This window comes from Myotis davidii, unplaced genomic scaffold (genome assembly GCF_000327345.1).
Source record: "Myotis davidii unplaced genomic scaffold, ASM32734v1 scaffold244, whole genome shotgun sequence".
In the NCBI taxonomy this organism is placed as follows: Eukaryota; Metazoa; Chordata; class Mammalia; order Chiroptera; family Vespertilionidae; genus Myotis; species Myotis davidii.
Genome location: NW_006294993.1, coordinates 1360207 through 1373672, shown reverse-complemented (window position 1 = coordinate 1373672; position 13466 = coordinate 1360207). Strand labels below are relative to the sequence as shown.

Genomic DNA, 13466 nt, shown 5'->3' with positions numbered 1-13466 from the left:
CCCCCCGAGGCCAGGCCCCGAAGCCCCGGTCTTGCTCGGCAGGCAGCCCTGAGCTCAGTCCGAAGCCCGTGAGTCCGGGCACTCCCCAGAGGCAGGTGGCCAAGCGCAGCTCCCCCTTCCAGCCGGGGGCGGCCACCGGGGGAGGGCTGGAACCCTGCCTGCTGTCCCAGACAGCAGCTCCTGTTGGCAGGGGCGGGGACAGCGGGCCGCAGCTGGGAACGGAGGTTGCGGCCACCTCCTGCAGACACTCATGCCAAAGCCCCACCCGGCCTAGGCCATATGTCACCAAGGTGGGGCCAGAGTGGGCCCATCTGAGCTGTGTGTTTCTGGGTCCTGGGCCAGCGCTGTGCATGACCCAGAGCTCCACCCCCACCACCCTAACCCCGTCCCCACGAGGGTCCGCAGGGCCTGGGCGTCAGCACTGCTGTCCCTTGGCGTCCAGGGAGAGGGGGGGCAGGACAGTCTGCCGCAGGGAGGCACCCACAGGCTGCAGCTGCCGTTAGACTTCCCAATGATCGACATGGGCAGGGCACCCCTAAGCTAAGGAATTCGCGTAGAGTTGTGCCAGGTTGGTGATACCCAGTGTGTTTGGCAAAAGCCCTCACAAAGCCACTCGGGAGGCTCCTTCCCGATCCAGGGCACACGGGAGGCACAGAGGGGCAGGGCCGCCACCGCAGCAGACAGGGCTGACCCCAAAGCTTCACGGAGCAATGGGCAGACGCCTGAAACAAGGACGCTTAAGGACTCACCTAAGGCAGCTAAAATTCATGAAAAATAGGTGGGAAAATTAAATTAAAAAGAAAAATAGGTGGGTGTGACTAAAGAACCAGTCAGAATTCCTATAAACAAGAAGCAAAATGACTGCATTTAAGGCTCAATGGGTGGGCTGCGCAGCAGGGCAGACGCAGTGAGGAGGCTGAGCGGAAGAAGCAGTGTGGAGACAGGCGAGGGTCCAGACGCCCGGGACAGAAGGAAACCATAACCGAATTCCAGGAGAAAAGGGGCAGATGAGGAGCCCAGCAGGCAGAGAGCTGACAGCCAAGGGTGTCAAAAGGCCTGCGTCCTGGCCTGGCCGAGTGGCTCGATTGGTGGGAGCATCGTCCTGTGCACCGGAAGGTGGCAGGTTTGATTCCTGGTCAAGGCACACACCCAGGCTGTAGGTTTGATCCCCAGTTGGGGCATGTGTGGGAGGCAGCCGATCGATGTTTCTCTCTCTCCCTTCCTCTCTCTACCAAAAAATAAAAAAAATAAAAACCACAATTTTTTAAAAAAAGCATGAGTCCTGAGGCAGAGAACACATGTTCACCCCTTAACACCAGAGTGGACCAGCGGAGCACCAAGACCAGAAACTTCCAGAAGATGCCCAGGCAACATGCGCAGGAAAGGGGACTCTCCCAAGCATCCAGATGACGAGAGACCACGAAGTGTTGAGAGACATGACCTTCAGCCAGAGTTTCACAGTCAGCTAAAGTTTCACCCAAGAGTGAGGGCAAACAGCCATTGTAGGCGATGACACACAGACCCGGGAAAGACTCACCAGCTGCCACAGACTGACGTGTCCCCCAGTTCACATGTGAAACCTGACGCCCAGCGGCCTGGGGGTCTATGGGGTGGTCAGGTCATGAGGGTGGAGCCTTCATTCAAGGGATTAGTGTCCTTATAGAAGGACCCGGAGTCCCCTGCCCTCTGCCCACCATGTGCGGATGCAGTGAGAGGACACCTCTGGGACCCGGGAAGTGGCCCCCAGCAGCCCCCAAAACTGTGAGAAGTGAAGCATGATCTGTGTTTTGTTATAGCAGCCAGAGCACCCAGACACTGGCAGCAGCCTCCACGACCTTCCAGGTCTAGGGAGGGGGAGTGGAGACACTGGCGTATGCTGGGTGCTGGTGCCTGGGCCTGGGGAGGCTGTGCAGCCCTGTGCCCCGCCTGGGAGCTGAGCTCGTCCACGCCCACGTGCAGTGCCGGTGAGTCAGGGTGGGTGCCGGTACCGCCCAGTGGGCAAGGGCAGACCTGCCTCTCTTCCGAGACCAATTTGGCAGCCTGGTGTGCGCCCCTCCCAGGCCTCACAAGTTCTAACTTGGCGCCAAGTTTCTTAGAGCAATGACTGCCTGAGAGCGGCAGGCAGAAACCTGCGCCCGCGGCGGCATGGAGCGTGGACAGCAGGTGGGTCCCCAGGGCCTGCCTGTCCTTCCCTCTTTAGACCCATTGGCTGCAAAGGACTGGTTTGGGGTTCGCCTCTACGCTGTCTGGGCTTCACTTGTCTCCCTATAAATTGGGGTACAGACAAAGCAATAAAACCCCAGCAGAAGGCACAGAGAAGACACAAATCCAAGAGCGTGGTGTGGGGGCTGCGTGATTTTGAGGCAAGGAAGGTACAGGGCACACACCCACTGGCCGCTTGTTAAAGATGCAGATGCCTGGGCCCTGCCTTACTGGCTGACTCAGGCCCAAGGCTGCTGCCTGCACAGTGCGGGGCGCCTGTGGGGGCTCGGCACCCTCAGCTCCCTGTCCAGGCCCTGGGCCTGCCTATGGTGGGAGGTGAAGGTCAGGGTGGGGGGCGGAGGGAGTGTGTTTGTGGGGTTGGCAGAGGACAGGAATGTGCAGCCGCAGGCTGACGCCTCCACGGCGACTCCCGTCCATCAGGCCCTGGGCTCGGGGCCTGGACAAGAACTTCACCTCCACTGGCAGCAGGGCCTAGGGCACTGCCCCTCCCCTCTCTGTGCACACGGGAAAGACACCACGGCGTGGCGGCCAGTGCAGCTCACAGGGTCAGGGACATGGCGGGCAGTAGAACCGGGCCTCCTCCCCCCGGGCTGGCAGGGGATGAAGGGGGTGGGCAGGGAGCCGACGATCTCACCTGAAGGGGTCTGCAGGGTCTACGGGGTCACACACATCCGCGTGGCCGTGGCAGACGCAGCGCCCGCCAATGCTGATGTCCTTGATGCTGTAATAGTACTGCACACCCGGCTGTGAGTGTCGTGGCCCCCACACCAGCCCGGCCCACCCACCAGGACCCCCACATGGCCCAGACCCCCCATGTGACCTGGGCCCCTACGTGGCCCGCCCGGCCGGCGTGCTCACCCGGCGGGTGACGGTGGGGTCCCGCAGGGCCTTGCCCATGAGGTGGCCCAGCAGTGTGTTCGTGCGCAGGAAGCGCAGGCGGATGTTGGTGGCTTTGGTGAAGTCACGCAGCAATGGCGAGTAGGAGAAGTTCATGGCCCCCGGACGCCCGTTCACCAGGGACACCACCACCTGCAGACAGGATGCAGTCAGGCCGGCACCTGGCTGCCGCCACCCCCCGCGGGGCCCGCCGCACCCGCCTGGCCCACCTCGCCGTTCTCCAGGGGCACGATCCGGGAGTACTCCGTGCTGCAGATGACATCGTCGTCCTGCGTGATGCGCTCCAGCCTCGGCACCCCGAATCGTTCCAGGCAGTCCCTCCTGGAGGCTGCGGAATCAGGGGGCGGGGGGGAGTGAGGGTGCAGGGCCAGGAAAGCGGCCTTGCCGTGTGTGCCTGAGCTCCCCAGAGCTTCATGGCCTAGTCTGTGAAGTGGAACTGGTCCCACGTCAGGGAAGGGAGCCACTGAGCCCCACCTGCCTTTGGGGTGCGCCCCCCACAGTCTTGACCCAACAGAAGCTGGGTGTGACAGAGCGGGCAGTAACGCCACCCGGGACGCGCCTGCCAGCCCTGGGCTCCGAGAGACTCACAGGCGAAGAACTGCCAAGGCTGGTAGGTGTGGCCGAAGTCCACAGAGCGCTCCAGCACCCAGAGGTCCGGTCGCGGGGAGTTGGCAAACTTGATGAGCACGTAGGCCACATGGAACACCTGCAGGGGGAGGGGGTGATGCCCGAGGCCCTCCTTTTGCCTGGAGGGCTACTGGGGAGGGGTGGGTGTGGGCTCCCTTCTCCCACAGTGGACATCTGTGCGTTTTCCTGTGAGGGCCAGCCACGCCCAGGGGAGAGGGCCAGCCACGCCCAGGGGAGAGGGTCAGCCACGCCCAGGGGAGAGGGCCAGCCACACCCAGGGGAGAGGGTCAGCCGCTCACGGAGTAGCCCCTGGGTTGGATGACTGCCCATGGCCGCTGAGAGCTACACCGGGGACACTGCCATTCCTAAGGGCTCCCCACCTGGATCTGGGGGTACATTGGTCCAGGGCCCAGACCCTCCTGCCTCCCCATCCCCGCCCCGAGAGTACAACAGCCACACTGGTCCTAGGGCTCTGAGGCTAAGACTTGGGGGGCAGCCTATCTACAGACCCTACAGAGAGGCTGGTCAAGGAGAAGACAGGTGCTCACGCTCCCCCCGACCCGTCACACAGCTCCGACAGGCAGTGGCCAGGCACTGTGGCCGCCCCCATCATGCCTGGCCTCACTGCACAGCTGGCAGGTGACACCCCCTCCTGGGGACGGGCACCTGTCCTGTCTCACCTGGTCAGATCCCATCTCTCTCAGAGCCAATCTGAACCCGCCCTTCACTCTGACAGCCCCCGGAACTGAAGCACCCCGCCCCGGGGGGATGGTCCAGGCGCCGCTGGACCCAATGCCTCTGTTGTCACAGGTCCCAGGGAGGAAGACAGACTGGAACATGGGGAGTTGGTTCTCACTGCCAAAGGCCCCCCTCACCCCGCTCCCCGGGATGATGCACACGGCGGAGGCCCACATCACATCGGCACTGGAACCCTGGACCCAGGCCCAGCCCCCAGGAAAGGCCCCGGGACCCCTGGGACCCCTGGGACCCCTGGGAGCATCACGGGCTCAAAAGCACCTACTCAGCCCGAGGCCTTGATGGCGGGGCAGGGCCACCCAGGCCCCGAGGTGGGTGCGTGACAGGCTCACCCCACCTCTGCCCGCACAGCCCCCTGGGAGCGCCCACCCCAGGCTTGTCTCCCACAGGGACGGACGGTGGTTCCCAGGCAGCTCTGAGGACAAGCCCCTCCCCTCGGCCCCAATGCCAAGGGAACAGCAAAGCCGACGGCCATTGTACATGCTGAACTCTGTGTGTGGGCTCCGAGGAGATCCGTACAGGGTAGTGGGGGACACAAACACCCCGAGTCTGCGTGCAGGAGTGGGGGGCCCAGACATGCTGGTAAACATGCCACACATAGTGAGTGCCCACCCCCCGCCCTCCACACCAGGGCGGCTCACAGGGGCACCCCCTGTGGGCTCTGAACTGTCCACAGAACCCTAGGGTGATGTCATGCTCCAGGCCACCGTCCGTACCCTCCGAGGGCCCTGCCCAGCCCAGAGGAGCAGGTCCCCTTTGGGCGTCCACTGGTCTGAATCACCCCGCGACCAGTTGAGGCAGAGCAGGGGTCCCCTCCAGGGCTGCCCAAGGCCGCCATGTTGACCCCATGGAGGGACAGTGACCCCTCAAGGCCCAGCCCTTAGGGGCACAGGCTGCTAAGGATGCCAGCGGGAGCAGGGTCCCGCCCGGAGCCACGCCTGTGCTGAGGTGGCCCTCCCGGAAGGCCTGTCTCAGGGATGGCCCCTGTCAAGCCAGGGGCCTTCCTGGGCGGGGGCGGGGGGAGCCTAGTCACCCATGTCCAGGCTCTGAGGTCATCTTCCCTCCCTGCTGGGTGCGGGAGGGTGCGCCCCGGGGGACAGACCCTGTACCGAGCCAGCACCTTGGCCAACCCTCAGCATTCCAGGGACCCCCAGGGGACCTGGCTGTGTGTGAGTCACCCAAGGCCCCCAGGAGACTGAAGGCTCCCCCCAGCCACGGGCCCACCCCCGCCTTTCCCTGAGCGAGGCCACCAGGCTGCAGCCGCCACTGGCCAGCTCTGCCCCCCCATCGGCGGCAGCTGCATGTTTCCCAGCTGAGGGCACTTGCACAAATATTGATTTGAAGGCACTGATGAGGCAGGACCAGGCGTCATTGGAACTGCCCCCACGCCCGTCATGCTGGGACGTGCTCAGAGAAAGACCCCGCCCCTGCGGCTGTCCACCTGGCCATCTGTCTGTCACACAGAGGCCCTGGCCCAGGCTGGAGGGGAGGAAAGGCATGAGCCCAGCGCTCTCTCTCGGTCTGTCCCCGACCTGGTGCTGCTCCCAAGGCCACACTGGGCCTGACCCGGGAGAGCCTGGCGGCCGCGCCCACCGCCCTGCCCCCAGCGCCCGCCGGCTCTGCTGCCAGCGCAGGCTGACCTTTCCCGCTGCAGAGCTCTTTGCAGAAGGAAAGAACGTCTTTTAAGCAAAAGCCAAACAAAAGCCTCCTGAGTTATTTTTAACAATCTGGCTATTTTGGGGCAGGCACGTCTCCAGGACAGCAGCCGGACGGCCTCTCGGTCACTACCCTGGCCCCCATTCCCGGCCTGACCACAGAGGGCCCCCCAGGAGGGCTTCTGCCCCCCTGCCCCCGTGACCAATGCCTGACGGGGGCCAGGCCAGAGCAGGAGGCCCAGGTGGGCTCAGGCACTGATGGCCAAGGGACCCTGAGTAGCCACATCCCCTCCTGGGCACAGGAGCAGGGGAAAGACAGGGGTCAGGAGTCTGGCGTGATGGCTGCCAGAGGCCTGCACAGAAGATGCACCTGTCCCTGAGGTAGACAAGCAAAAGCAGCAGCACCTGTCCGGACACTGCGCCTGGTGCCGCGCTCAGCTCCAGAGACCGGAGGCCCCGGTGGGGAGGGAATGCTCGCTGGCTGGCCGAGGCTGGGTTTTGGACAACACTAGAGAGGAATGGAACCTGGAGGGCGCAGAGGGTGGCCAGCAGCCTCCTGGGCTCAGGCACCTCTGTCACCAAGGGCAGGGTGGTGGCTGGAACCCCTGGATTGCAAGCACACCCCATCTCTGCCCTGGCCCATCTCAGAGCTAGGAAGAGCCAGGCAGGCCAGGAGCAAAGGGCCCAGCCCCCACCCACCAGGCAGGCTGCGTGAATCACTGGGCAGTCCTGACTCAGCCCTGGCCCTGCCGGAAGCAGGGCTGATTCCTGGGGCTGGGCCAGGGTCCCAGGCTGTGGCCGGGCGGAGGCAGGAAGCCCCTCCTAGACCGAGCGTCCGGGCTAGCTCCCAGGCCATTCCCCTCGAGTGAACAGTGGGGCACCCAGACCTCCTGGATTCCCTGCCCAGGTGCTGGGCCGGCGCCTGTGCCCCTACCCCGGTCTGCTGAAAGCACGGCCTAGCCCCTCAGGTCTGCCCTCTCCCCAGTGTGCCCACCCTCTCAGCAGAGATCCCTCTGGAAACCTTGATAAAGATTAACGCCACAGCAGGGGCTGGCCCGGCCTGCAGGGGCCAGGGCAGGTCAGGGCAGGGCAGGTGAGTCTATGCAGGCCCCCATCGGGGTAAAGAACAGCCGTCCACACCAGGTCAGGGAGGACCAGCCCCAGCAGAGCGGGGAATGGAACAGTAAAGCATGGAAATGCAGAGGGACAGGCAGAGGCCCAGGGGCCTGACTCTGCGGGACGGGTGCCCAACAAACAGGAGCGCAGAGCAGGTGGGGAACTTCAGGGGAGGGGAGGGTGGAAGGGCCCTGCTGGGTGCTCAGGAGCTCAGCAGCTAGAGTGGAGCGTCAGTGCCCCCTGGGCCAGAACCTCAGGGTGCTCCCTGCTCCCATCCCCTCCCCCCAGCAGAGGCCCAGGAGGCCAGGTGGTCAGCCCCGGCCACAGGAAGTGGAGTTTATCCCAAGGGGACCTCAAGCCCAAACAGTTTAGTCTCCGTGAGCGGCGCTGCTGGAGGTCGACGTTGTGGGGTTTGTTTAAAAACAGACGGGCCTTAGCCGGACAGAGCGTCAGCCTACGGACCAAAGGGTCCCAGGTTCGATTCTGGTCAGGGCAGGTGCCCTGGTTGTAGGCTCCTCCCAGGCCCAGGCCCAGGCTCTGGCCGGGGCTCGTGCAGGAGGCAACCGATCCGTGTGTTGTCTCACATCGATGTTTCTCTCTGACTTTCCCTCTCTCTTCCACTCTCTCTAAAAATCAATGGAAAAATATCCTCGGGTGAGGATTAACAGCAACAATAAAACCAACCAGCCCTAACCGGTTTGGTTCAGTGGATAGAGCATCGGCCTGTGGACTGAAGGGTCCCAGGTTTGATTCCAGTAGGGGGTGTGCAGGAGGCAGCTGATCAATGTTTCTCTCTCATCGATGTTTCTAATTCTCTGTCCCTCTTCCTTCCTCTCTGTAAAAAATCAATAAAATATATTTTTTAAAAAACCACACACACAAAACAATAAAACCAAACAAACAAACAAAAAAACGAAGATGGGAGCCCAGCCGGTGTGGCTCAGCAGTTGTGTTGACTCAGGAATCAAGAAATCCCTGGTTGGATTCCGGGTCAGGGCACATGCCCAGGTTGCAGGCTCGATCCCCAGTGGGGGCGTGCAGGAGGCAGCCGATTAATGATGTTCCTCCCATTGCTGTTTCTCTCTCTATCCCTCTCCCTTCCCCTCTCTCTCTCTCTCTAAAAATCAATAATAATAATAAAAGAACAAAAGATGGAAAACAGGAGCCTTTGGGGGGGGCGTCTAGTGTGAGGGGCGGGGGACATCTGTGTGCACCCAAGTGAGCAGAGGCGAACAGCCAGGCTGACTGTGTGTGGCTGCGGAGGGGCAGGAAGCACCAGGCCAGGGATGAAGGGCTGTCAGGAAAAGGCCCAGCAGAGGCAGGGTTCGCCGATTCTCACAAGGAGACGCCTGTGCTGGAGCAGGAGGTGCCCTGCCTGGCCCCCCAGGACCTCCCCATGGCCCAGCTCAAGGGGTTGTGTCAAGTCCAGGCCCCACACCTGTCCTGGCCGCTGGGCTCAGTAACTAGAGCCTGGCCAGCCTCAGCTGAACTTCCTGCCACTCCCCTCGAATAACCCCGCTGGCCCTCTGGGAAGCCAGGCCGGGGCACGCGGGGACCAGGCGGCCTGCACAGGGCGCCCCGAGCCAACCTGCCTGCGGGCGTGGTGCCTGGAAACGGGGATCCAGCCAAAGGAGCTGGTGCAGAGGGCCCTTGCTCAGGTACAAAGGCCCAAAGCAGGTGCCCAGGTGCCTTCACCGCCCCCCATGTACAGAGGAGGAAACCGAGGCACGGAGGCCAGGTGAGGTCTTGGTCCCTCCACACGGGTGCCCAGGTGCCCAGGTGCCCAGGGCAGCTCACCGGAGCTCTGCTCCTCAGCAAACCCACCTGAGGTCCTGTCCCCCAGGGAGGCCACTGACCCCTCACCTGGCATTTTTAGCCCCAACCCACACTTCTGGCCTCACAGCCAGCCACCCGCCTAGACCTCAAGGCCGGTGCCATCCCTCTGTACTGTCACCCTGCTGGGCCCCTCCACCTGGCCCTTCAGCACCGGGATCCAGCGCTCCTCACCTGGACCTGGGGAACGTGCTGCAGCCACAGTAAGGGCCACCCGGGAGATGTCTGGAGAGGGAGGAGGACACTCCATGGGCCTCAACTCACCTGCCCAGGTCCTTAAAACTACTGGGCAGAGGGCCTGAGACCCCATGGCAGAACCCCTGGTAGGGGCAGAGCACTTGGGTCAGGACCTGCCTCACCACGTGGCCTGAGCCCAGGAGTTCGGAAACAGCACCCACCCCGCACTGGGTGCAGCGAAGGGAGAGCCCAAGGCAACGGGAGGTCCCACAGGAGGGACAGGAGATAAGCAGAACCTGTGGCCCCTGGGAGGACCCTCGGCAGGTCACACACTGGGACTCGGGACGCAGCACCTCTGGCACCAGCCTCGGAGCCTTGCCGGCCCCACCTGGAGGCTGGCACTAATGGCTGTCTCGGGCCTGAGGGTCCTGGGCAGAGATCCATGCAGGGCGCGGGGCAAGGTCCCAAGGCCCGAGCCCTGCATCCCCTCCCAGGCAGGACCTGGCTCCTGGGACCTGCTGCTCTGTCGGCAACGGGAAGGAAGGGGGTCCCACGTCCCCCACAGGGGAAAGGTCAGAAGGAGGGCAGGCTCGCTGCCCCCGCCAGCTCCGGGCGACCCACCCAGCAGAGGAGGAGCTGTGAGACAGCAGCGGCCTTCTCAGTCTCCCAGAGGCAGAAAGGCCTCCTGATGCCCATGCTGGCCACCCCACCCCCTTTCCAGGGCATCCGCTCCAGATCCCAGAACAAAGGCAGCTGGCAGCCTGCCACCGGAGTGCCCAACCCTGCTGCCCACTCAGCCCCACTTCCTGAAGGAAGCCCCGCCCCACCTGACCCTCGTCTCCAAGGATTACCCAAAGTGGGAGAACCCCAGTCGGGGGCTGGGCTCCCTGGGCCCCTCCCGCCCAGCCTGTCCCTCATCTGCACCAGGGAACGTGCTTGGAGGGCTCTGCCCTGGGCACCTCCTCCATCGGACTGTAGGCACAGGTGCTCCTGACGCCAGATCTGGTAGACTTGGAGGCACAGACCCCAGGGTCACTGTGAGGGCCCAGGAGGGCCCGCCTGCACCTCCAGATGCCTCCCCAGTGCTCCGGCCCCCAGAGCCCTCACTTCCTCCCCTACGTGGGCTCCTCTACCCAGACTGGGTGCTGAGGGCAGGACCTAGTCTCCGTCCCCAACCCCAGCAAGTGGCGCCCCAAAGAGCCAGTCTCTGCTCGTGCTCAGGGAGGAGGGCAATGAGCCCGTTTCCTGTTCCCCCCGGAATTCCAGCCTCTCACCCTGGAGGGAGCTGGGTCCATCGTCCCACCCAACTCCAACGCACACGGTGAGCAGGCCCCACCCCGTCCCGACCAAGGCTGGCAGCCTCTCGGCCAGACCAAGACCGGGGCTTGGTGGGCTCTCGGGCAGGCAGGGACCGGGTGTGTGTGGGGAAGACGGGAAAGAGGGCTCGGGAGATGAAGAGGAAGGAGAGGGAGGGGAGGGAACCATGGCAGGTAGAGGGGTGGGTCCACCTCCCCGCAGACCTAGAAATGGCCCCTTTCTCCTGCGGGTCATTTTACAGTCAGGGAAACTGAGGCTTGGAGAGGCAGGAGGTGCCCGCAGTGAACCCTATCCTGGCCCAGGACCAGTCTACCGAGCAAATGAGCTGCCTGCCACCACATCTCCAGCCAGGTTCACAGCGGCTCAGGCGGCACGGAGCCAAGAGGGGCAGGGACCCCGAGAGCTCCTCCTCAGCCCCACACTGCACCTCGGCTGCGGGCACTGTGCCCACCTGCTCTAAGGCCACTCTGGGGTTACCATGGAGACTGGGCCATTGCACCCCCAGCTAGGGCCCTCGCCCCTCCCCCAGCCTGGCCAGGCCTGTCCCAGAGGGAGGGGAAGAGGAGCAGGAGGAGCAGCGAGAACCCACCAGCTCAGCACAAGTTCCCTCTGACCGACCTGCAGTACCAGAGTAGGGGACCCAGGGCACACAGGGTTCTGAGGTCCCTCCCAGGCTCCCAGGGACAGTAGAGCACAGACGTGCTGGGAACCCCATGAAAGCTCCAGCCAGACCTGGGTCAGGTACCAGCACCAGCCCTGGGACCTGCCTGCAGGAGCCTGTGAGGGGCAGCCTTCTCCCTAGTTCCCACCCAGCCTCTTTCCCCACCTCCCCAGGACATCGCAGCCAGTCCAGAGCCCCCAAAATTTCAGGCCACCCGTAGAACTGAAACCCACTCCTCCCCCTGCCTACCCAACCACTGGGCCAGACCTGTAGACCTCCAGGGAGGTGCCTGACACTGTCCCCCAAACCTGCCCGTGGGGTCTGCCCTTCCAGTGAGCTCAGGTGAGACACTTCACCACCTTCCTCAGACCCTCAGGGTCGCACGCAGCAGGAGGAGGCTCACAACAGGCAGGCGCACCGGGTCACACGGCCTGGACTCTGGCATCTAGACCTGACTCCTTCCCCACCTCGCAGGGTGCGGTCTGGCAAGATCAACCTTGTCACCCCAACTCCAGGCAGGCCTGGCCTCATCTACCCGCCCCCACCCCATCCCAGGAGGCGACGGGATCTCTGGCCCACTTCACAGGCCAGGATGTCAAGGCCAGGCCCCTGGGCAAAGAAACACAGTACCAGGACACACCCTGGACCCTAGTCCGACCCAGCAGGGCCCACCAAGGGGGGCTCTTGTCTCTGGAAAATGCTGGCCCCACCCTCCTGCCTGCACAGGGCCCGGAGCAGGCACACCTGACCCCGGGCTTTTGCAGCACAGGTATCCCAGGAATGTCCACTTCCACCAGCCTCCTCCACATTCCTGGGGCCCCTCCCACACCAGCAAGCCAGAGCCTGGCTCCCTGCAGAAGAATTCCTCAGAATACACACCAGGGCTCAGCATTTGCCTCCATGCTGGACCCTCAGCACCCCCACCCTAACTCCCCACGGCCGCCTTTTCACCACAGGGATGGGGAAAGAGCGCGTGAGGTGCCTGCGGTTACACCTCTGTGCTGGGCCTGCCCCAGGGGAAGGTCTGCCCAGACTCCTGGCTGGCCCGAGGGTGCTCCGGTGGGGACCCTGGGCTCAGAAATGCAGAGGTGGGGGCTGTGACAGACAAAGAAGGAACCCTACCTGGCCCAGGTCCAGGGTGACGTTGACCTCATTGTACTCCAGGCCACGGGACAACGGTGGGCTCTGCCACCAGCGCTCCGTGCCGTCGACGGCATTGCTCACGGGGTGCGCCTTGTTGCTGTTGGCGGCTGTGCAGATGTCACAGTACTGGCCCTGGGGGGACGGAGCGGGCAGATGGTGGAGAAGGGCCTGGACTGCTTGTCCCCTCCACTCACCCTCCCACATCATACACCCCAACCTGGGACCCTCGTTCACCATTCACTCATTTTCTGTGTCTATTGTGCTCCCGACTCAGGAGACATAGCTCATGTGAGAGGTGGTCACATCCATGTGGAGAGACCAGGAGGGGAAGGAGAGGGACACCCAGTTGGTTTATTTATTTATTTACTTACTTACTTATTTAAATATCTTCTTATTGGTTTCAGAGAGGAAGGGAGAGAGAGAAAGATAGAAACAACAATGATGAGAGAGAATCATTGATCAGCTGCCTCCCGCACTCTCCACACTGGGGATAGAGCCCATAACCCAGGCATGTGCCTCGGCTCATAGGTTGATGCTCAACCATTGAACCATGCCAGCCAGGCTATGTATTTGTTTTTTTTAATATTTTTATTGATTTATTTTATTTTTAAATATTTTATTGATTTCAGAGAGGAAGGGAGGAAAGAGAGAGATAGAAACATCAATGATGAGAGAGAATCATTGATTGGCTGCCTCCTGCACAGCCCCCACTGGAGATCGAACACACAACCGGGCATGTGTCCTGAACGAGAATCAGTGTGACCTCCTGGTTCATAAGTCGATGCTCAAGCACTGAGCCACGCTGGCCGGACTTTATTGATTTTGTTAGACAGGATGGGAGAGAGAAAAGCATCGATCGGTTGTCTCCCATACAGACCCTGACAGGAAACCAAACCAGCAACCTTTTGGTGCGTGGGATAACGCTCAAACAACTGAGCCACACTGGCCAGGGCAGGGACATCCACTTTAGATGGGAAAATCAAGGTGGGCCTCTCTGAGGAGGTGGCGTACTCTATAAGGAGTTGTGTACTCCGGGCAGAGGGACTGCCCGCAAAAAGGCC

General features: G+C 62.7%; 1 protein-coding gene across 1 annotated transcript in view; it reads right to left on the bottom strand.

Annotated features, from left to right (window-relative positions):
* Positions 1 to 12648, bottom strand: part of LAMA5 (laminin subunit alpha 5) — a 45901-nt gene extending 33253 nt beyond the window's left edge. Inside the window, exons 1-5 of the mRNA XM_015567674.1 lie at positions 12385 to 12648; positions 3709 to 3826; positions 3330 to 3448; positions 3082 to 3252; positions 2858 to 2955 (exon numbers count right to left, since the gene is read on the bottom strand). Coding sequence (XP_015423160.1) covers positions 2858 to 2955; positions 3082 to 3252; positions 3330 to 3448; positions 3709 to 3826; positions 12385 to 12642 — 764 coding nt within the window. The 5' untranslated portion in view covers positions 12643 to 12648. The remainder of the gene's footprint in view (positions 1 to 2857; positions 2956 to 3081; positions 3253 to 3329; positions 3449 to 3708; positions 3827 to 12384) is intronic.
* Between the last annotated feature and the right edge of the window lie 818 nt (positions 12649 to 13466).